This window comes from Arvicanthis niloticus, chromosome 7 (assembly GCF_011762505.2).
Source record: "Arvicanthis niloticus isolate mArvNil1 chromosome 7, mArvNil1.pat.X, whole genome shotgun sequence".
Classification (NCBI taxonomy): domain Eukaryota; kingdom Metazoa; phylum Chordata; class Mammalia; order Rodentia; family Muridae; genus Arvicanthis; species Arvicanthis niloticus.
In genome coordinates this window covers 36,060,634-36,082,839 of record NC_047664.1, presented here as the reverse complement: position 1 = coordinate 36,082,839, position 22,206 = coordinate 36,060,634, and the positions used below count along the sequence as shown (strand labels likewise).

Below are 22,206 nucleotides of genomic sequence, written 5' to 3'. Positions count from 1 at the left end.
GACTGCAGAGGGCTAGGGAGAGCACCCATGAAACCTGCAGATCATGTTACATTGCATGAACTCATCATCCCTCATGTCCTGTTCTAGCTGTGACAACATTCAAGGCTTCATTGAAGAATTCCTTCAAATCTTCAGCTCTTTGCTGCAGGAAAAGAGGTGAGTGGGACTGAGCTGGGACCAGCTCTGGGACAGACCTATGTCTTACCCTCCAGTCCCATGAGGCCTTTCTCAGTGGAGCCACTAATATATACTTACTATGGCACAGAGGCTCTGGAGACTCTGGTTGGGTAGCAGCTCTGGTTACAGCATCTGTAACAGGGTGACCTGCCAGAGAACATTGTCCTTATGGTCCCATCCCTGACCCCCTTTCTGTGTTCTGCCGTATAGATTCCTCCGTGACTATGACACATTCTTCCCTGTAGCTGAAGACATCAGCTTGCTGCAGCAGGCGTCATCAGCCTTGTATCCTACTGTAGCCTACTGGGCCAAGGCCTGCCTAGGTCAGACATGACATACTGGGACCCAGAGGGATAGAAGGTAACCCTGGAATACTCACATCAAGAAGTCTAACAAGGCCTTAGTTCCTCCTTCTGGATCTGGCAACTGCTCTGATAGAGGAACAAAGGGAAGCCTCTTCTCCAAGTGTGTTCTGAGGGTCTGGGCCTGTGTGTTCATGTTGTACTCTAGAGACCTTGAGCCCCGTTGAAGGGGATGAGGACAGGTAAATGGGCACTTAGGAAATGTCACATGAGAAGGTGCTAGACTGCAGGCCACATAGCAGAGCTCAGGGTGGGATCAGAGGAGAACAGCCAAGCCTAAGATAGGACAGATAGAAAATGGCCTGGCCCAAGCTCAGGTTGAGGACAAGAGTGTTCCTAGGGGTTGAAGGACAAAGAGAACTGGCTCTTTGAAGAGTCTTTTAATGTCATGTGTGACTGTGACTCTGTGTGTGTATGTGTGTGTGTGGCAGTTGGGGGGGGGGTGTCTGGTGAGGATGTGGCAAGTGATCTGGGGTTGACCAACAGTCAAGGTCCTTGTGTGACACATATGAAGAAGTTCTGCAGGTGCTGGGGAGCATGGGAGGCTGAAAAGCAGAGTGACATGAGCTGTTCATACTCTGAAAAGGCTCCATTTGGCTCTGGGAGGACAATGACTAGCCTGGGACCACCAGAGGCTGAGATGGCTGCTACAGGCCTCCCTGCATGGATCATGTGGGTTTGGAATAAAAGCAGAGAGAAGGTGTGGGGGCGCCTTGGATTTCTAGCCCAGTGTTCAGAGTGGCAGAGAGGAAGGAAGCTAGGGAAGAGCTGGCCTTTGGGCTATTTCTGTTGCTGGGTCAGGTCCAGTCAGGTCCAGTCCTGCCTCAGGGATCCCCTGTAGGCCCTCAGCCCCTTTAAAATAGCGTCAACATGGTAGACAGGCAGTCCAGTGACAGTACTGATAGCCCTCTTGAATATCAGAGCAAAAGAGTAGCTGTTGGGTCATACTATCGGTGTCCAGGACACCAATAGTAATCCTAGCCCTCTCCGCCCAGAGCTGCTCTGCTGGGCAGCAGGTCCTATGGTTCGAGGACTGTGTGGCAGTGTTTTGGCATGCTGTTCCACAGGACACATACTGGGCAGACCAGAAGACCATTGGAAGAAGCCACATGGTCAGATCCTAGACAGGGAGTGAGAAGTCATACTACCCCAGAGCTGGGGAAGTGGGTCCTGAACACAAGAGCCCTTAACACTACTACCTCTTAGGGATGAGACCCGGACTGCCTACATCCTACAGGCTGTGGAAAGTGCATGGGAAGGGGTGGACAGACAGAAAATCAAGGACATTAAAGACCCATCAAGGGCCAAGGATTCTAATAATGGAGTCACTATGACAGCGGAGCCAGTCAGTGAAATGCCATCACAGCTGGAGAACTCAGAAGAGGATGAGGAGGTATGTATCTGGGAGACCCTGCCCTTGATTCCTTAGACCTCCTAGCCACCTCTTGATAGACAAGAAGCCAAGCTCCCTTGCTTGTTCTGCCTTTAGGGAAAAGTCCTTTGGGATTGGTAGCTTCCAACACTGGGGCTGTTTGTACTACTTCTGTACAAAAGAGAACCCAGCCCTTTTGAAACAAGATATCCTACTTGGTCCAGATTAGCCTTGAATTCATAGCAATCCTCCAGTGTTTACCTCCAGCTGCTGGGATTACAAGCATGCACTACAATGCCCAGCCCTGTTTCCCTCTATAGAATGAAGAGGTGAAGCTTTTGCTTGTGCACACACTGGAAAAGGTAGAGCTTCTTTGGTGGCAGCTAAGAGTGATACCTGGCCCACCTCCCAATAATCACAGGGCTCCACTGAACACTGTTGGAAGGCTTGGATCTAGTGCTTCCTCTCCCAGCTTTTCCAAGGTCAGCCAAGCCTATGTGGAAGGGCTTCTCCCTGTGTGGTACAAGCATGGAGACCACACGATCTCAGGGCAGGCTGCTCAGTGGTAAACTGATCTTCTGCTTGCCAATTGCATGTCATATATCTCTTGTGTTCAAGAGTATTCTTTGTATAGAGTTGATCCTATGGACATACAGATGTGTGCAGTGCCTGCTTCCATGAGGTTATTGGGGTTCCATATAGCAATGCTATATGGAACACTTGTGGGTTAGCTGGCCCTTAGTGCCTCATTAGCAAATGCTACCGTTCCTCCTGTTAGACCCCAGATCCTTTCTTCCCTGTTTGGTGGCTTTATCATCATCTTCATCATCATGACTTTTCTAGTGCTGGGATTAAGCCCAGGATCTTGCTGATGCTGTGCAAGACCCTAGATCAAGGGCAGGGACTACCATTAGTTAGTTATATCTCTAGCCCTTTATTGTTTTTCTTTTCCCATCTCCTTAAAAAGCATTATAAAATGAAGCCACATTTGGGCAGTATCTGAAGTGAAGTGTCCTTACTGAAAAGAATGTTACTTAAGGGGAGCATCTCCACACAGCCTCACTGTAGTTGCTGTTGTCCTTCCAAATCAGTTACCTTGGAATTGGGCAAGGACCTTGATCACTTGCACATGACTGTCTATGGAGGCCCTCCTGCATACCACTCTTCCCTGTGGGTAATATGCATCTCTTGGTTGAACTATTTGAAATAACCCTATGAGTTAAGGACATCTTGTCCACTTCATAAGGAGGAAACGGTTCAGAGAGCTCATGTACAGTGCCCCAAGACATATAAGCAGAGGTGACTCAGCTAGAAAGTCATAGAGCCCCTTTCTCCACATATGAGGCGAACAGGGGCTCAATTTAAGTCACTTGGCAAAGTCCTACAACTAGGGAGAGGCAAGGCCAGGGCCTGTGATGCCAACTTCAATGCTGTTTGGAGACTCTTACCTCTTTTCTTGCCCAGCTTAATCTTGCCCTGCATCACTCTGGCTCTCCATTGCAGTGCATGGGTGCAGCAGCTGCCCTGGGCCCCACCGTGAGTGGTGTGGAACTAGACTCACTCATCTCCCAAGTGAAGGACCTGCTGCCAGACCTCGGGGAGGGCTTTATTCTGGCCTGCCTGGAGCACTACAGCTATGATTCAGAGCAGGTGATCAACAACATCCTGGAGGATCGGCTGGCCCCTGAGCTCAGTCAGCTGGACCGAAGCCTAGAAAGGTGGGAGAGACAGATGGGAAAAGGTCCTCCCCTTACCCTGCCTCCCACTCTACCCTAGACTGGGGGTTCAGTTTGCGTCTTTTTTACAGCAGTGTCTCCAACAGTTTGAACTAGTGCCCTCTTTAAAGAAAGCAAACCCAGGGCCCTCAAGGTTCTCAGCACACAGCTGGCTGTCCCCTCGAGGTCTTATAGGAGGACTTACTAGAGACTAGCAGTGTGTCAAAGGCCAGTGACACACCCCCAGCTCTAGATCTGTGCCATCCTTAGCACATTCCCAGATTCTGAGTTAGCACAGCCAAGCCACTCACTTTCTCAGCATTGAACCTCTTGGTTTGGGCCCACTGCTATCCCGAAAGCCTCAGGAGACAGCAGGAACAAGGACACAGATGGATGTTTCTTCCATGAACAAATTATGTTTGCCAAATGAATGAGTGAAGTTAGCTTTGTGCCTTTGGACACATTCCTCAGCCTGTATGTGTTCCATTTTACAGATGAAAGTGCTGAGACACAAGGAGACATTAGGAGCTGAGGGTCTAGCTCAGTGGTAGAGCATGGGCTTAGGTTATGTGAGGTTATACATTGCATTCCTAGTACCAAAAGCAAGTGTCACTACCCCCAAAATAAGAGGATGAATGACCTGTAACTCTCTGTCTCATTGGGTTGTTGTGGGCATTTAAATGAGGGACAAAGCTTTTATGAAATGGAAAACTAGTATGTGTGGTATGTAGGGAATGAGGGTGAGGTGTGGCTGTGGGTTCTTGGCGGGGGCCAGGTTAAGGAGAGCCTAATTAAAGGCTCCCCATTAAAGGACCTAACTCATGTCCTAGGTGCAGCTTTTAAAATGGAGTGACAGTATGATGGGAAGATGGGGCCTGGGACATAGGCAGATCTTATTAGCTGGCAGGGCTTTTCAGTTGATTTCTGTGCTGTGATCCCCAGACAAGCGAAGCCAGACCCTACACCCCTGTTGTCATCGCGTCACAACGTCTTCCAGAACGATGAGTTTGATGTGTTCAGCAGGGACTCAGTGGACCTGAGCCGAGTGCACAAGGGCAGGAGGTGAGTGTGGTGAAACATGGCCTCTGAGCCCAGTTCTGGAGGTAGGGAGAGAAAGCAGGGCCCTTGACAGAACTCTTAGCCATGGGGCTTCCACTCAGAGCACGCCACCACTCTTCTTCCTAATTTATTTTTATTTTATTTGTATGAATGCTTTCCCTACATGTATGTGCCCATAGGTGCACCCAGAAAAGCACCTAGGGCTGGAAATACAGACAACTGTGAGCTGCCATGTGGGTGCTGGGAACCAAACCTAGGTCCTCTGCAAGAGCAGCAAGTGCTTTTAACTGCTGAGCCATCTCTTTAGCACCACAGGGATCCCTCTGAAGCCTGGCCCTGTACACTGCCAGCCTACAAGAGCAGGTTCTTTAACAGTGTCCAGCTGTGTGGGGGCGACTGTTAGTGATCCCTCCATGTTAGTGGTAGAGGCCAGAGGGCCAAATCTGTCCCTTGTCCCTCTTACCCTTTGCCATGTGGACAGTTGGTGCTGTGGGTGCAGAGCTAGACAGTGCGTCCTAGAGGCCACTTTTTGACCTGATTGTCTTCAGGCTGTGACACAACAAGAAAATTAAGTTGTGTTAAGTTTTTTCCAAAGATGAAAAAATTCTGTTTTAAGGCTTTCTTTTATTTGTAGCTTAGCTTCTCCCCGCTTTCTCAGCATTGAAAAGTGCATTCATGTCCTATTCATTAATTCACCAAATATTTGCCCGGTGCTTATCACCCTAGGTTAGTTTAGTGCTATAGCTGTAGTAGAGAGCAAAGCAGACACTGCCTGTGTCCCTGTGGAATTTGTATTGTTCAGCTCATCAAACAAGCATTGTAGTGGGCAGCCTCTGGGGCTCCTGCTAGAGGTGTCAGCCTAGAGACCTCTGGAAAAATGACAGAGAGCTGAAGGATGTGTTGAGGTGGCTCTGCACACCAGGAGGGAAACCTCCCAGGCTGAGTGAGCAACAGGAACAGTGGCTTCAGGGCCAATGTGAGTGAGGGAAAGGTACCATGAGCTCATGAGTGTTACGTTTTATAAATGACCAAGCTGGGCATGGTCATTCCTGCCTCTAACTGAGACACTAAGAAGAGGTTTCATGGCTGCCTAGTGAGTTCCATCTCAATCTAAGTGAGACCCTATCTCATAAATAAATCAAGTACTAGGCTTTGGAACTGGTTTTCCTGGGAGAAACTGAAATCCGTGGTAATGGCAGAAAGTGTGACAGCCAGGTAAAGAATGGGGGCAGGAAGCGTGGATAGATAATTCTGCTTCAAAGTTCTGTAGTCACATTGACTCATAGAAGCCAGAAATCTAGGAGTTCTGCTCAAGTGCAGCCTGTTCTGACCCCAATATAATATCAGAGGCAACAGAGTGCAGAAAGGGAGGAAGCTGTCAGTCTTGAGTCCTGGAGTTGTGTGCTGCCTGAAGCTTGTGACTGAGGGCTCAGCAGGCCCAAGGCAACTCTGAAGCCATCTGGCTTGCTGGACAGGAAACCCTGGCACATTGCTTAGTCACTCGCATTGTGACACCCCTGGATCCCTTCCCTCCCCCTAGCAGATCCCTCTAGGTGGCTTCTGTGTGGAAGGGTCAGACAGGGTCTCCAAGACCAGCAGAAGGCACAGGGAGCCTAACTGGTCGGTTCCTCCATATTACTTAGCATCTCTGGACGCAGGTTTTCCCCTTGACGTTCATCTGCAGATTCACCTAAGTCACTCCTCATCCCCACCCAACCGTAGGCGACCTATGAGCATTTGTGAGTGGGCTGCTCTCAGCTGTCAGGGTCACCAGCAGGACTGAAGCAGACAGGTGTCCTGAAGGCTGTGTCCTAATTCTGTGGCACTCTGACTGCCAGCAGAGACTGGATGATGGGTGTTTACCAGTCCCACTCTGCTGGGCAGCCCAGGGGCAAGGATTGTAAAAAGGCAAAACCTTCGTTCATGTGTTCAGTATTTATCCACTCAGCAAATATTTATTAAGTGCTTTACTAGCACGAGATCCTGTGTGAGGCACCAGGAAAACAAGGTGAGCAGGGTACCCTGGCTTTGCCAACAAAGGGCAGAGACCGTGGGAAAGACAGATGATCAAATAAGCAGGTGCACTTGGAGTTCAACAGGGACACCTGTCCTAGTCAGGGCAAGGTAGAAGGGCGAGGGCCCTGCGTTCAGGTAGCAGGTGGAGAATTAAGTAGCACAAGGCTCGTCACACCTGTGTACATATGCACTAACTGTTGAGTATGCTCGACGGCTTTGGTAACACGTGGGGTCTGCACTGTTCCTTACACACAAAGCTAAAGAGGGCCAGAGGTGAGGCTGGGTTACCCTGTGGTTTTTATTTGGTAACAAGCACACAGTGGATCTTTTCTGTCTTCTGGGACTCTGGCTTAGGGGTTCTTAGGAGGATGGGGTTGGGGTGGGATGGGGTTGGGGGAATTCAGCTATTTGGACTCTGGCTACTAGAAACCATAATGCCAAGAGGGAGTCCAGACAAGCATTCTTGTCTCTTTTATCTTTTGTTTGTTTGTTTGTTTGTTTGGAAATGCTAGTGATCAAAGCCAGGGCCTTGCACATGCCAGGCAAGTGTTTTACCAATGGACCATATCTCTAGCCCTAATCTTTTTTTTTAGAGAGTAGCAAAACTTGCCCAGAAGCTTCCATATTTTCCTCATGTATCATCGATAGAACTGGGCCAGCCTTTGGCCCTCTGATATGGAGTGTAAAAGTGTATGATCTAAACCTGAGTCCCAGCAGCTGAGCCTGGCTCATTATCCCAGCACATGGGAGGCTTTAGAGGTTGAGGCCAGCCTGGGCTACATCATAAGGTCTTGTTTCAAAATAAGCAAATAATAATAACAATAATAATAAAAAGAAGATGAAGTCTTTTAGAATGTCTAGACTAGAGGGTGTCAGGTTGAACACTAAGCACCTTGCCACCAGTGTATCACAGCCAGTGAAGGAAGCTGTGTACACAACACGGCCTCTAATTCCTTTGAACTGTTCTATAGAAACCTAGGAAGGGAACAAGAGTTTCCCCTCAACAAAGATTGTATGGCCTGATTGTCTGCCTCTTGGAGAATCACAGAGTATACTAGCATGCAAAACTGAAACAGAAGAAATGGATTCGTTGTGTTGAGTGCAGCAAATGCAGGTCCCTGTCTGTCTTTTGTGTCTTCTTTGTTTTTGGTTTTTCTGTCTGAGACAGAGTCCATTGTAACTCCAGGTAGCTTTAAACTCACTCAGTAGCCAGAGCTGCCCCTGACCTTGTTTTCTCCCTCCTCTGTGCCCCAAGCACTGAGATGGCAGCCGTGTGTAGTGAGCCACTCTGCTCAGCTCCTACGCATCTCTGTTCATTCCCAGCCCACCCCTAGAGGTGACTGCTGAAAGCAGGAACTAAGGGGTTGGGTTTGGGGGAGGGGGCTTGGTGGTTTGAGACAGGGTCTCACTGTGTAGCCCTGGCTGGCTGGAACTCACTATGTAGACCAGGCCGGCCTAAAATTCACAGAAATCCTCCTGTCTCTGCTGCCTTAATGCTGGGCTCACCCTATCCTTGTTTTGGTTTTTTTTTCTTTTTTTTTTTTTTTTTTTGGGGGGGGGGGTGGTTGCTTTGTTTTGTTTTGTTTTTGTTTTTTATTACAGATGGTCGTAAGCTACCATTCAAATGGTGGGAATTGAATCCTGGTCTTTTACAAGAACAGCAATGCTGTTAACCATCTCTCCAGCCCTGCTAGTGCAGGCAGACAGACACCACCACCACAAGCACAGAACTAAGATTTAATGAGGCTAGAGACTTGCTGTGATCCACAGCTAAGTAAATGTAGAGCAGAGTCAAGTCAGGAGACCCGGCCCTTCTTTAGAAGCTGTATGACGCTGGACTGGCACTGCTGCCTTTCTGAATGCTACTGCTTCCTCACCTAGAAAGAATGGGGGGGGGTCCAGGTTCTTTGTAGGCCATAAAGACCTGTTTGCACTGGACTTATAGAACAAGGGTGAGTAGATGAGGAGAGAAAAGGTGACCAGTTTCAGGAGAGCTGTGCTTACTGCCACTTTGTAGGAAGCCATGATTCCAAAGGCAGGCTCCAAAGCCCATGTTGCCTATTTCTAGTCTAGGATGATGGTCTGGCCTATGAATGGATCTTTCCCAGCTGCCTGTGCATTTGTTTTCTCCTTGGCTGCAAGTCTAGTCAAGAAGCCAAGTGCAGTGCCCTAGACAGACTCCCCAGGCCCTGACTCTGCTGCCTGTTGTCTCCCAGGGCCCAGGTCGGGTCCATAGAGGGTGGCTTCTACATCTGGCTCTGCAAAGAGCCATATAACTAGAGACTACCCAACACACAAGAACTACCTCACTGGCGTGAGCAATCAGAAGCCTCGGGGCTGCCAGTTCTTAGTTGGCCCCTGGCCCAGCACAGAACCTAGCCTCTCAGGATGCATGGCTGGGTGCGTGACTGTGCACCTTTGGTAAGCTACCTGGATAAACTTAGATCCCTTTCGGTTTTTTGCCCTTTTTGCAACCTGGCAAAGAGAGCCAGGTGCAGTGCCAAAACCACTGTGACAGATCCATAATCCCAGTCCTGGTGGCTGGAAAAGATTCCTGGAGTGGTTAGTTGGTTTGTTGGCTTGTTTGTTTTTAGTTGGTTAAGATAAGGGCTCTTGTAGCCTAAGCTGATGTTTAGCTTGAGCTCCTGATCATCTCACTTCCTCTCATTCTAGGATCATAGACATGTGCCACCATGCCCAACTTTGGTTTTGTGTATTTGAGATAGGGATCTCTGTAGCCTAGGCTGGCCTTTTAACTCTCGGCAGTTCTCCTGCCTCAACCTCTATAACGCTAGGATTATAGGCATGAGTCACTATTGCTAAAATGCCTGTTTACCTAAGGTTTTTCTCATATCTAAATCAAATACAGCATCCTTTCTGTCCCATTGTAGTGCTCCTGGTACACTCATATACCCTCTTGTCACGGGGTTTCCTCATTTCTGCCCCCAGACCCATGCTGGGCACCATCGTCAGGGCTCACTTCTGTCCCTTTCAGATAGTAGGCCCACCTCCATTCAGCGTATTTTGTGCTGTTCACCCACAACTCCACTGTGAGTACAGATACATATCTGACCCATTTCTAAATCTCCCTTCTCAGCCTTAGAATGCTAGTACATAGTAGGCCTTTAATAAAGATTGTCATGGGGCAGCAAGCTTTACTGACCACACTGAGGCTACAGTCCCCACCTGCCCCAGGTTCCCAGACAGCCCTACAGACTCAGATGCCTGCCATCCACCCAGAGCTGGTGATTAGAAGGTCTATGCAGAATTTGTATGTCTCCGTTTTTTGTTGGACCCTCTCCTCTTGATACATTCCAGAGACCAGATCTCACTGCTAAGCTGAATTTCTTGCTTGGCATCTCTAATTGATTTTCCCCTGCAGGGCCAAAAACCACATTCCACAGGCTTGTGTATGTGGCTGACAAGCCAAGTTTCTCTACAGGTTTACAAAGCCACAATCAAGAGACCTGAGACCCTGCTGACACTGATGTACAATTCAGTGTGAGCCAAGTTGTCCCTTCTCCCTCCACTGCTCCCATCTGTCCTCACTTATGGCAGTTGGACTACCAGACTTTCCTCCTCCCACGGCACTCTTACTTGGAAGCTGCCACTGTAGAACAGAGATTTAGGAGCTGCCATAGTGAGGGGGTGAGAGGAAGAAGGCAGACCCCCTCTTGCCTTGCCCAAGAGACCTTGGGTCTTTCCTAGGCTTAGTACAAAGCTGCATGTAGCCTCAGCATGATCCAAGGTATAGAGAAGTGAACCCAACCTCTCTCTGGGCCTTTTGCCTTCCTCAGTCTTCCTGACCTGATGATGTCCTCTTTCTGTCTCTCTCCAGGAAGGAGGAGAACGTGAGGAGCCTGGTGAATGACAAGGAGGCTGTGGTGGCACAGTGGCATCGCTACCAGAAGTACAGTGTGGTAGTGGAGGAGGTAGGCTGCCCAGTCAGGGCTATGCTGGGTGTGGGAAATCCAGTAGTCCGCCTGCTTCTCTGACCCATGAGTGTGTTGTTGTAGGTCCCCTTGCAGCCAGGAGAATACCAGGCTGATGACTATGAGGACGAGTATGATGACACGTATGACGGCAACCAGGTGGGCGCCAACGATGCAGACTCTGATGATGAACTCATCAGCCGCAGGTGAGCTGTGAGGCTTACATACCAGTGTAGAGCAAAGAGCACCAGCACCCAAGCCACAGCCAGGCTTCCCAACCCTACCCCCACCTCCTGCTCCTTCAACTCAGCACACACTAAATCAGGAAGCATTTATTTGGTCTTGGCAAGTCATTTTCCATGGTTTTTTTTCCAAAGTACAGAACATTTTTCTCGCAGAATCTTGTAGAGATTCCCCCATTGCACATCAAAGCAGGGCTTCCCTGATGAACAAAGAAGACTGAGGATCCCAAGGGCTCAAGCTCTGCTACCCCCTGCTCTCTCCACATCAGACTGTGGGACCTTTCTTTAAAGAATCTGGGAACTAAAGAGAAGCCTGCTTGAAAATCCCTGTGGGGTCCCTGGCTTCCCCAGCCTTCTCCCTGAGGCAGGAGGCCATTCTCCTAGTAGACCCAGTCTTTGATCTCTCTTTTTTTCCAACCCTCAGGCCTTTCACCATCCCTCAGGTGCTGAGAACCAAAATGCCTGGAGAATTGCAGGAAGAAGAGGATGATGAAGAGGATGAGGTTGAAGAGGAGGCCCCCAAGGTATATCCTAGGCAGATGGCAGATAAAAGAAGTGCAGTCTGAAGGGCAAGCGGAAGCTCTGTGCCTCCCGTCTCTCCCTGCCTCTGGGGTTAGGAAGGGTCCTTTTAAATACAGACCATTTGGAGAGCTGCTGGCTTTGATCTCACCTCCACTGCCCAGGGGTCTCTCAGGGGACAAATTAGAGCCTGGGTCTGAGCAGCTGAGTTCATTAGGTGTTATGGTCTAGGAGAGGGAAGGGTAGCTGCTGGAGCCCAGATGGCAGTTCTTAAAAATCAGAAAAGACTTAAGAGGCCTGAGGCTCTGGAGCCAGCTAGATCCTGTAGGTCTGAAAAATCAGTTTTAGCAGCTAAACTTTTTCTTCTGCTAAAATCTTAACTTGAAACTCAACATAGAAAACAGATGAAATGATCTCCCTCTAGTTGAGGCAGTAGCCAGGCAGTCTGCAGTCCTTAGCCCCAATAGGGGACAAAGGGAGATAGATGTTTACAGGGCTGTGTAGAGGGCCCGGCTAGCACGAGAGGTACACGCCCTGCCACAGGGCTTTCAGCCCTCTACTGCCTCACCTCCTCTTTGCTCAACCTGGGCTTAAATCCACATTTGATATGAAGTCACTATCTTTCCATGTCACTATTCCTTTAGGAATTTGTTTTTGTTTTTAAGATATACTATTCCTTTAGAAATTTGTTTTTGTTTTTAAGATATACTATCTGTCAGAGCCTGCTGGTTTCCTGAGGTCCCAGCTGTCCCCTGCACAGGCCAGGCCCACCACCATGGACTCTGGGCAGAGGGAGCTCAAGAGGAGCTCTCACACACTCTGCTTTGGCACCAGAGTGAAGCCTCTCTGGTCCCAAGTCCTAGGACAAGTATGCTTCCAAGGGCCTTCCATGGCTCTCGGGCCCTTTGTGTACTTTCCTGTTGGCCTTCTCAGACAACAAACATTACGTACTCCCATTGATGTGCCTCCCGTGGTCCTTTCAACCCCAACAGCCTACCCCACATTCCCCCAGCTCCAACCCAAGTGCCTCTCTGCCTGCTGTAGCAATCCATGCCCCCTTGTGGGTACTATCCCAAGTGCCTACCCTGCCTGCTGTAGCAATCCATGCCCCCTTGTGGGTACTATCCCAAGTGCCTCCCTGCCTGCTGTAGCAATCCATGCCCCCTTGTGGGCACTATCCCAAGTGCCTCCCTGCCTGCTGTAGCAATCCATGCCCCCTTGTGGGTACTATCCCAAGTGCCTCCCTGCCTGCTGTAGCAATCCATGCCCCCTTGTGGGTACTATCCCAAGTGCCTCCCTGCCTGCTGTAGCAATCCATGCCCCCTTGTGGGCACTATCCCAAGTGCCTCCCTGCCTGCTGTAGCAATCCATGCCCCCTTGTGGGCACTTGAGGATCCCGTCCAGCATGGCCCCACACAGCCTCGGAAAGTGGAAAAGCTCATGATTGCACATTTTGTCTTCTCTTCCTTCCACAGCCGGACCATTTCATTCAGGATCCTGCAGTGCTGAGGGAGAAGGCTGAAGCTAGGCGCATGGCCTTCCTCGCCCGGAAGGGGTGAGCATTGGAGGGGCTAATTCACCTGGAGGAAACCCATCAGGAGAACCAGCCGGCCATGCGGGAATCCCTGGGGCCATTTTTGGGTAGTTCCTTAGCTAACATCTGACTTTAGGAAGTAACTATTAGTACCAGTATCATTCTCTCTGTTGGCCCAGAGACATTAAATAACTTAGTAACGGTCATACAGCATTAAATAGTACCTAAAGATGAAGTGAGTGCCAATAGTCTCAGCTACTTGGGCTGAAGCAAGAGAATCATTTGAAACTAGAATTTCAAAGCCAGTGTTGGCAATGTAGCAAAACTCTTTCGCACATGAATACAACCAAGATCACAGTGTAAGCCTGTGATCCCAATATGCACATGGCAAAGACAAGAGTGGTCAGAGGACACATAGTGAGAGCCTGTCCCCAAAACAAGTAAATAAAAGATTGAGCCCAGATGGCTCAGTTTCATGTTCCCCACTCATAACCAGTGCTTGACAGACAGTGTAAGTCTGTCACTCAGCATTAGAGTGCAGGCAGGGCTATCTCATATGTGCAGAATAAAAAGAGCCCGGCAGGTAAAACACCTTAGTAACATAGATTCATGGTCGAGACACTGGGCGCTTGAGCTAAGGAAGCACAAGTCTGTCAGAGAGGGTCTTTAGTAGGGACCCCTGACCTGACTTTGAGGCTCTCTCTTTTTCTTAGTGGAGAACTGGCCAAATGGGCCAGGAGTGAATGGAACCTAAGCTCTGGGTACAGGTGAAACCTCCCCAAGAGACATTTGAGTTCATTCTGAAGGCAACTGGGAGTCATAGGTTGTTGGTCAGAGAGCAAGATATTCTGACTTCTTCCATCCAACCCCTTGACACTAATGCTCCAAGTAGACTTCAGAGACTGATGGGCTGAAGAGACCTCTGTCAGCTCTGTAAACACATGTGACCATTGGGGACCACCAAGTTAGGACCTGGTGTGTAAAATATGAGCATTGCCTAATTTGGGCGGGGTGGGAAGGAGGTATCTGTGTGGCAGAGGGAAGTCGCTACCATTCAGCGACTGATGTTCATACCCACAGATGGTGGCGGATCCATCTGGAGGTGAGGCTCAGGAGAAAATCAGGCCTGGGGCTGGGTTCCATTTCCCTTCCTATCTAGACCTGGCCAGGGTGTGTCCTTAGTAGAAGCCATCAGGGTGGGCTGTGGGGTCTCCCAGTCAGACCCCACATTTCCTTCCAGCACATTTCCTTCATTATGGGGTGGATGGTACTCCCTTAGGTATCGGCCTGAGAACTCCACTGCAGTGACAGGCAGTCCCCGGGGCCATGGGCAAAGCCGAGAAACAACCCAGGAACGCAGGAAGAAAGAAGCCAACAAGGCAGCCAGAGCCAACCACAGCCGTAGAACCATGGCCGACCGAAAAAGAAGCAAAGGCATGATCCCGTCCTGAGACCACAGACTGCCTGGATGAGGCAGACCCTCCAAGGCAGCTCTGCCATCCAGAGCCCCTCAAGACCACCACCACACCTCACCTACCAGCCAGCCATGAGCGCCTTCTTGTCAAACACACAGTGCCTTATCCCTTGGTGGAGGAACCCAGTGCCATCAAGCAGGCTGTCTCCAAGCTGTGCTGGCAGGCAGGATGGGGATACAGAACCACAGTGTCCTCCATCTTGTGCAGCGAGGCATCACCTCTGGAAGTGGATGGCAGGAGACCTGTACGTTCAGAAGCAACAAAAGGCCCATGAATAAAGTTTCTGACCTTCCAACAGTGCTCCGTGATGTGCTCCAGCCTTTTCCCTCTGTCCTTCCTCAGAAACACCAACTCCTGAATGACAAGAAGGCACGGTGCTCCCATACTCTGTTCAGACTTTCCATGCTTGCCCTCCTGGCACACCTTCTAATGCTGTTCTACCGTGCTGTGTGACCTCTGTGCCTGTGGAAGGAAGTGGCCAGTGTGAGGCCTAAGGTCCCTTCTGTGGTTACCTCCTGCGCCCCCTCCTCAGGAAGTAGCTACTGTTGTCTGTTACAGGACTCATGAGGGGAGTGGGGTGTGAAGGCTGAGAGTGTTCCTAGGCCACAGGAAGGAAATGGCAGAGCAGGTCTTGGAAGCTCTGTCTGACCCTGGCAGTATAGGCTCTAGACCCATGTAGATTATGTCAACCCCTGTGTCACAACTGGCACAAGGACACTTGGCCAGTTTCAGAGTGTCATAGTTCTAAATGTACTATTAGCCCCACCCTCCCAATGGAGAGATTGGAAACCGGTATTAAGAAGTGAAGGTATGTCGCCAAGCCCTGTTGAAGTGAGGACTAGGCTGGCTTCCAGAGCCCTTTCCCCTTCCCCTTGTGGCTCACTCTGCAGGGGGAATCGGCTAATGGGTCTCCTGGGTTTCACTAATGTTCAGGAGCTCTGCAGTGGGGTCTCTGCTGGGCTCCTCCTGATGCAACAGGACCTGGAGCCTTACCAACAGATCTTTTAGACGCCAGGGACATTGATTTGCTTGTAGCTAGGACTAGCAGGCAGACAGATACTTGATGGATTGTTTTATTAGGCCAGGCTGCACAAGTGAAACTAAATGCCAATCCCTCTGCGTCTTGCTGGCCTCTGGGAGCATTTGAGATACAGAGCAGGTACGGGGTGGGATCCTCCCCAGGGCTGCTGAATTAGCTGAGATCTGGCAGAGTTGGCCATACTGAGACTGCAGGAAAACTGTTTCCTCCTAGAAGCATTCACCAGTGGCCCAGCTCAGTGGCACAGTCATTTCTTTCCTCCCTGACTAAACTCAGACCAAGCTGCTGTCTCATGCAAGGCTGATGGGCTTGGGAGCTCCTGGTCTTCATCTGCCTTGCCTGCTGCGCTTCCCTGCAGCAGCCTATATCTGCTCTTGACCATCTATCTATTCCTTCAGCCACCTAGAGGACCACTCAGGTTTCCTGGGAACAGTCTGGCTGAAAGGACATCACCATCTCTTCTGTTTCTTAGCTCATTGGGCCAGATCAAACCTAATGCCCCCTGAGGAGCTGCTGCTTGTGTCTGTTAGCTCTCCAGGACACCCTTTCAGGGTGCTTTGAAACTAGCCTGGAGCATTCCTGTTACCCCCTCCCTTCCGCCTCAGTGAGATGAATGGCACTACTTGGTGGTGGTGAAGTCCCTAAAGATGACTACTGAGGCTGTTGCTCAATAGGAGAGAGAGCCCTTGCCTAACATACAAGGCTTAGGGTCATCCCATCACTACGGAAAGGAAGTCCCCAAGGGATTCCAAATTTATTATTTACATAAAGTCCCCAAGGGATTCCAAATTTAAGATTAGCAGCCCAAGAGTGTTAGGTGGGTGAACCCTTCAGTTCCTAGACCCACCCTACCTCTACCCCCCTGCTGTCCTATGCAGGGGGGAGGGGCTCCAAGTGCCTTTTCTATGCCCTACAGAGAATATGACTTTCATAGGTGTTTCTGGAGAAACTTTTTTTTTTTCAAGACAGGGTTTCTCTTGTGTAATAGCCCTGGCTGTCCTGAATTTTGTAAACTAGGCCTCGAACACACAGAGATCTGCTTTAATCCTGCCTCTGCTGGGATTAAAGGCATGTACCACTACACCTGGCCCTGAGGAAACTTTTAAAACCTTGTACCTCTAAAAGGATACAAGACCCAAGTGTCTTTATTCCATGTCTATGCATGGCCCAAGAGCGTTGTGCCCCTGTGAGGCAAAACCAGAGATGGTTTATAAGAAACCTAAGAGCCTGTGGGGAGGAGCAGAGCAAGCATTCTGCCCATAGTATCTTAGCAGTGGATGCATGTCCTTGTTAAACTGCCCCAGCTGAAGCTGGAGGAGGAAACAGTTGGCTCAAGCCTGCATGTCACTGCCATACCAGGAGCTCAGATTCAGTGACAGCACAGAAAAATAAAATCAGAGTTAGACATGGTGGTGGCACGCACTTCTTGGAAGGTAGAGACAGTTCAGGGATAGCCCGAGCTATATGAGACCCTGTCTATAAGTAAATAAAAACCAAATATTTCTGAAGAAAAAACTTAAGGGGCAGAATATGTGAACGTAGTACTGTAAGGCATTGTTTGTGAGAATGTTAAAGCTCCTTTTGCACACACACCAGTGTGGAAGGAACTGCACATGTGCTGGTGGTGGCAGGACCGGGATTCCTGCTGTTGGCAATAAACAGGTTTCCTGAGTCTCACTCGTGCCAGAGTTTCCTGTGTGTTTTCCTGGAGTCCATTCTCTTGCTTAATCTTGCAACACTGGATCAAGTGAGAAGATGAAGGTGGAGAGGTCACATAGCAAGGGACCGCAGTTAGGATCAGTCCCAGGACTGGGCAGTGGTGGTGCATGCCTTTAATCCCAGCACTTGGGAGGCAGAGACAGGTGGATTTCTGAGTTCAAGGCCAGCCTGGTCTACAGAGAGAATTCTAGGACAGCCAGGGCTACACAGAGAAACCCTGTCTCAAAAAACAAAACAAAAAAGCCAGGATCAGTCCCAGGGATGTCTCCTGAAGCCTGACTCAAGCCATACTGTCCCCTCTCACTGCAAAGAAGACACAGGCTAGTTCTTACAGGGTGCTTGGGCACACTAGGCTGGTAGAATTCTCAAAAACATGGGATATTGTCCCACAGAACTGGAGCTGGGGGTCTTGGTCTCTTCTCTCTCTCTCTCTCTCTCTCTCTCTCTCTCTCTCTCTCTCTCTCTCTCTCTCTCCTTCCAAGAAGTTTGTTTAGTCTACTGTTCAGGCTACTAAAAACACTTTGTGCATGTGTGTGTTCTTAAAGAACTATTTTAAAGCTTTTTTTAGTTGGTATTTGTGTGTGTGTGCACGCATGTGTGCATGAGTTTATATGTACCACATGTATGCAGGTGCCTGTGCAGACCAGAGGAAATTGGATCCCCTGAACTGGAGTTAAATACAGTTATGAGCCACCTGACATAGGTGCTGTCAGATGGACCTGGGTCATCTGCAAGAGCAGTGCACACTCTTAACCTCTGAACCTTCTCACCAGGTCCTTATTTTGTGAGACAGAATCAAATTTGAGATCCTCCTGCCTTAGCCTCCAGCATGCTGGAATTATAGGCATGAAACCTCTCCTTAAGAGAAAGGAGGAAACCAGGCAGTGGTGGTGCTAGTGCCTTTAATCCCAGCACTTGAGGGGCAGAGGCAGGTGGATTTCTGAGTGCAAGGCCAGCCTGGTCTACAGAGTTGAGTTCCAGCACAGCCAGGGCTATACAGAGAAACCCTGTCTCGGAAAACCAAGAGAGAGAGAAGGGGGAAAGGTTGTGGTGTTCTGAATGGCATTGAAGCCTGGGAGAGCTCTGACCACAAGCCCAGCCTGTCCCAAATAGCCAGCATCCACTACAGAGAAGCCAAGAGTGAGGACTAGTACCCCCATTTACAGTGTGCATTTCAAACCCCTTCTTAGTGTCAGCATGTGTACATAAGGCCCGCCTCTGCCCTCCTGGAAGTCACAGTACAAAGGACACATTGGATATTAAGTGAAATATTTTGGAAAAGCAGAAAGAGGCCAAGAGCAGAAGGACTGAAGAAGCCCAGGCTGTTTGTGCATTGGGCATCAGCAAGAGGTCACCAGAGGCTATGGGGCTAGCATAGCTTGTCTCACAGTGGTAGGGGATATAGAGAGGAGTCAGGCTGCAGGAAAGCTGATTTAGGAACTCCGGATTGAAGAGGAAGAAGAGGAGGATTAGAGGTAAACAAGGTAGGCTGGCCCAACCCCACCTTTAACTTTCTCAAAGGAGCCAGGGTACCAGGGACCCATGGGAAGAAAGGTAGGCTGGAATTCATAACCAGTCTGCTAAGCTATCCCTGGCCTCCACTCTTACCAAGATTCTTGGATCTGAAGCAACAGGAGGGACCTGGCCGAGGCCAAAGGTGGTGGCTGCAGCTCTGCAGCCCTAACCAAGGTTGCAAAGGAACCTGAGCAGCAGCTTACTCATCAAAAGCGCTGGCTGGCCGGGCAGTGGTGGTGCCTGCTTTTAATCCCAGCACTTGGGAGGCAGAGGCAGGCGGATTTCTGAGTTCAAGGCCAGCCTGGTCTACAGAGTGAGTTCCAGGACAGCCAGGGCTACACAGAGAAACCCTGTCTCGAAAAACCAAAAAAAAAAAAAAAAAAAAAAGCGCTGGCTGTTCTAAAGGACCCTGGTTCAATCTCCAGCACCCATATGGTGGGGCTCTGTAATTCCAGTCTTGGGGATCAGAAGCCCTCTCTGGCCTCCAGTGTGCGCTGCATACATGGTGTACATGTGCACAGACATACATGCAGGCCAAACACCTACACAAACTCTTTTAAACAGTTGGTGCAGGTGACTGGACTGTCTGTAGACCTATGTTATAGCAGGATGTGAGTGAGGGATGAGAGTCCCTGAAATAGCCATGAGCGTTTTGCCTTCATATCACAGAAAAATCTCTGCCACCAGGATAGAGGGTTTTCCACAGGCGTCAAGAGGCCCTCAGCATACTCAGTTTATTAAACCCCAGCAGACTGTGTCTCCTGCAGCCCTAGCAGACTGTCGTGAGGATTTGGGCTGAATCCTCTGTGGGGCTCTCTGAGACACAGAGTTTCCATCAGTTTACTTGCTGTGGTCTGAATGACTAAAGTGACACTAAGTTCTAGTTTTCCAAAAAAGGACATTATGACACCAATTTTTCCCAGTTGCAAGACACTCACCACCCATCACTGTGACATGTCTCTTAAAGTGTTCTGCCATTCCAAGGAGGTAAGGTAATTATGGCTCCCCACCCCCACGCCCCATAAAAGTGGTTTTCATTCAAGAGCCAAATAGAAAAGGAGCCTCCTGGGCTGAACCCTGAGTCCTGTAGAATCTGGCGTGGTCTTTTAATGTTTGTGCACAGGCTCAGTCCTGTTCCCCTCTCACATTTTGGTCCACTTGCTCAGCGTTCCTTCACCCAGATTCTCAGGCCTGCTCGTACCTGTTCTTTTTATTGCTAATCCGTCTATAAAGGAGGATGGGAGGTGGTTCAAAAGAGCAGTGGACTGAAGGCCAGGAGCCAAGAGGTAGAGAGGTAGACTAGCTGGTAAAGTGAATGCTGCCTAAACATAAAAACCTGAGTTCTGATCCCCAACACCCAAGTAAAGGCAATAGACCAGGAGCAGCAGCACGCACCTTTAATCTCAGCACACAGGAGGCAGAGACTGTTAGATCTTAGATAGAGTTGCAGGCCAGCCTCATTTACACAGCAAATTTAAATAGCAATAGCAGCAGCAGCAGCTCAGTCCTTTGCTTAAGGATGCAAAGTGGCCAAGGCAGAATTCAGGTGGGTCAGCCAGCCTCCAAAGTCCACGTCCTCAACCCCTCAGCTTCCTGCTTCTCTCTAGTTGGTACTTGAGCTGGGGTGGGGGTGGGGGGGGGAGTTGGGGAGGGAATGTATTTGCTTAACATGGACTAGGGGGTTTCATTACCTCCTTGATTCTAACCATGGTTCTTCTGCTGATTCAATTTATAATTGACATCATTCTGTAAACAGAGGGCCAAAGGAAGGGGAAAATAAGAAGCTGGGCAGAATACGGTTTTACCATTTCCACTTTACCATTTCCACTTTACCACAGCCTCTATCCATGGAGGGAGGGGTCTCCTAGGAGGGCCCAGTTGGAAAGGCTTCATTAAATAATCAGCCATCACAAGGAAGAGGCCGGCTGCTGGCCCCTGCCACTGGAGGCCTGCACGAGAAGGAGCCAGGTCTGTGCAGATACCAAGGACAGGGAAGTAAAGAAGATTCAGTTGCTCAGGGTGAGGTGTGGGGTGAGATAAGGGCTGCCCAGGAGTGCCTGAGGTCTAAATAGTGTTGGAGATGCAAGATTGCCAGGGACACAGGTGGCAATCAAGAGAACATGATCAGGCCTCAGAAGGAACAGCACATAAGAGACACTTAGATGATTCATCTGCACAGTCCCCAAAGCTCTCAGCCCTCACTGAGTGGATCAAATATGCTAATTCATGCTGCTCCCTAGAAACTGGACAAGGAGCCCCCATTTAATTTTTTTTAAATCTGTTTAGACTTATTTTATAAGTGTTTTTGCTTGCAGGGATGTCTGTCCACCCCATGTATACCTGGTGCCCACAGAGGCCAAAAGAGGATGTTGGCTCTCTGAGAACTGGAGTTATGGATGTTTGTGAGGCTCCACGTGGGTGCTGGACTCAAACCTGAGTCCTCTGCAAGGGCAGTAAGTGTTCGTAAGGGCTAAGCTGTCTCTCCATCCTCGCCTGTTCATTTCTTTGCTACTGCAGTATAGCAAAGCCAACCTGGTAGGCCTGGGCTAGGCATACTGTAACCACTGTGACATCGCTTCCCTGCCACTGTAGGAGACAATGAAGGCCTTAATGTTCCATCTCCCACGTAAGAGGAAGCAGGCCTCCAAAGGAGAAGCAGCCTGCCAGGTCTCCCAGATGGAGACTGGAAAGGCTAGAGTTTGGTTTTTGTTTTTTGGGTTTTTGTTTGTTTGGTTGGTTGGTTGGTTGGTTTTTCAATACAGGGTTTCTCTGTATAGCTCTGGCTGTCCTGGAACTCACTCTGTAGACCAGGCTGGCCTCGAACTCAGAAATCTGCCTGCCTCTGCCTCCCAAGTGCTGGGATTAAAGGCATGCACCACCACTGCCTGGCTTGTTTTTGTTTTTTATAAAAAGATTCTTATTTTATATATCTGAGTACACTGTAGCTGTCTTCAGACACACCAGAAGAGGGCATCAGATCCCATTACAAATGGTTGTGAGCCACCATGTGGTTGCTGGGAATTGAACTCAGAACCTTTGGAAGAGCAGTCAGTGTTCTTAACCACTGATTCATCTCTCCAGCCCATTGTTGTTGTTTTTTTGTTTTGGACTGTGTGTGTGTGTGTGTGTGTGTGTGTGTGTGTGTGTGCACATGTATGCACATGTAAGCATGTTTCTATCAGAGGATAACTTCCAAGAGTTGGTGTAAAATGAATTTTTTTAATATAAGCAGTGAATTAATTCAGCAGCTGTATTTCTTATGCTAGTCCCTAGTAACCACACATAGAAACCAAGATTTATTTATTGTAAGCTACATGTCAATAGCTGAGCAGTTAAATGGTCTATAATAACCCTTATGCTAATATGGCTACCTCTCAGCCATGAATCCATGAGAGTTGGTATTATTGATCAGACTCTTTGGGCTTCAGATGTTTTTTCTCATTATGTCTTCTTGGAACCTCTCCTCTTAGCTCATCTCTTCATTCTCAATCACGTCTGAATCTCTGTCCTCCCCTGCTTACCCACCCCTG

At 49.3% G+C, this 22,206-nt stretch overlaps 1 protein-coding gene across 3 annotated transcripts in view; it reads left to right on the top strand.

Moving 5' to 3' along the window:
• The window catches only part of Ascc2 (activating signal cointegrator 1 complex subunit 2), a 44,588-nt gene extending 27,469 nt beyond the window's left edge, over positions 1–17,119 (top strand). For 2 of the 3 annotated variants that reach the window (XM_076938210.1, XM_034508885.2), the window contains 10 exons: positions 88–156; positions 388–462; positions 1,746–1,932; positions 3,415–3,629; positions 4,569–4,688; positions 10,540–10,633; positions 10,718–10,839; positions 11,300–11,399; positions 12,870–12,949; positions 14,208–14,428. In XM_076938210.1, coding sequence (XP_076794325.1) covers positions 88–156; positions 388–462; positions 1,746–1,932; positions 3,415–3,629; positions 4,569–4,688; positions 10,540–10,633; positions 10,718–10,839; positions 11,300–11,399; positions 12,870–12,949; positions 14,208–14,379 — 1,234 coding nt within the window. In that variant the 3' untranslated portion in view covers positions 14,380–14,428. Of the gene's footprint in view, positions 1–87; positions 157–387; positions 463–1,745; positions 1,933–3,414; positions 3,630–4,568; positions 4,689–10,539; positions 10,634–10,717; positions 10,840–11,299; positions 11,400–12,869; positions 12,950–14,207 lie in introns of all 3 variants that reach the window. The other variant, XM_034508884.2, reaches the window with a different exon arrangement.
• The last annotated feature ends 5,087 nt before the right edge of the window (positions 17,120–22,206 follow it).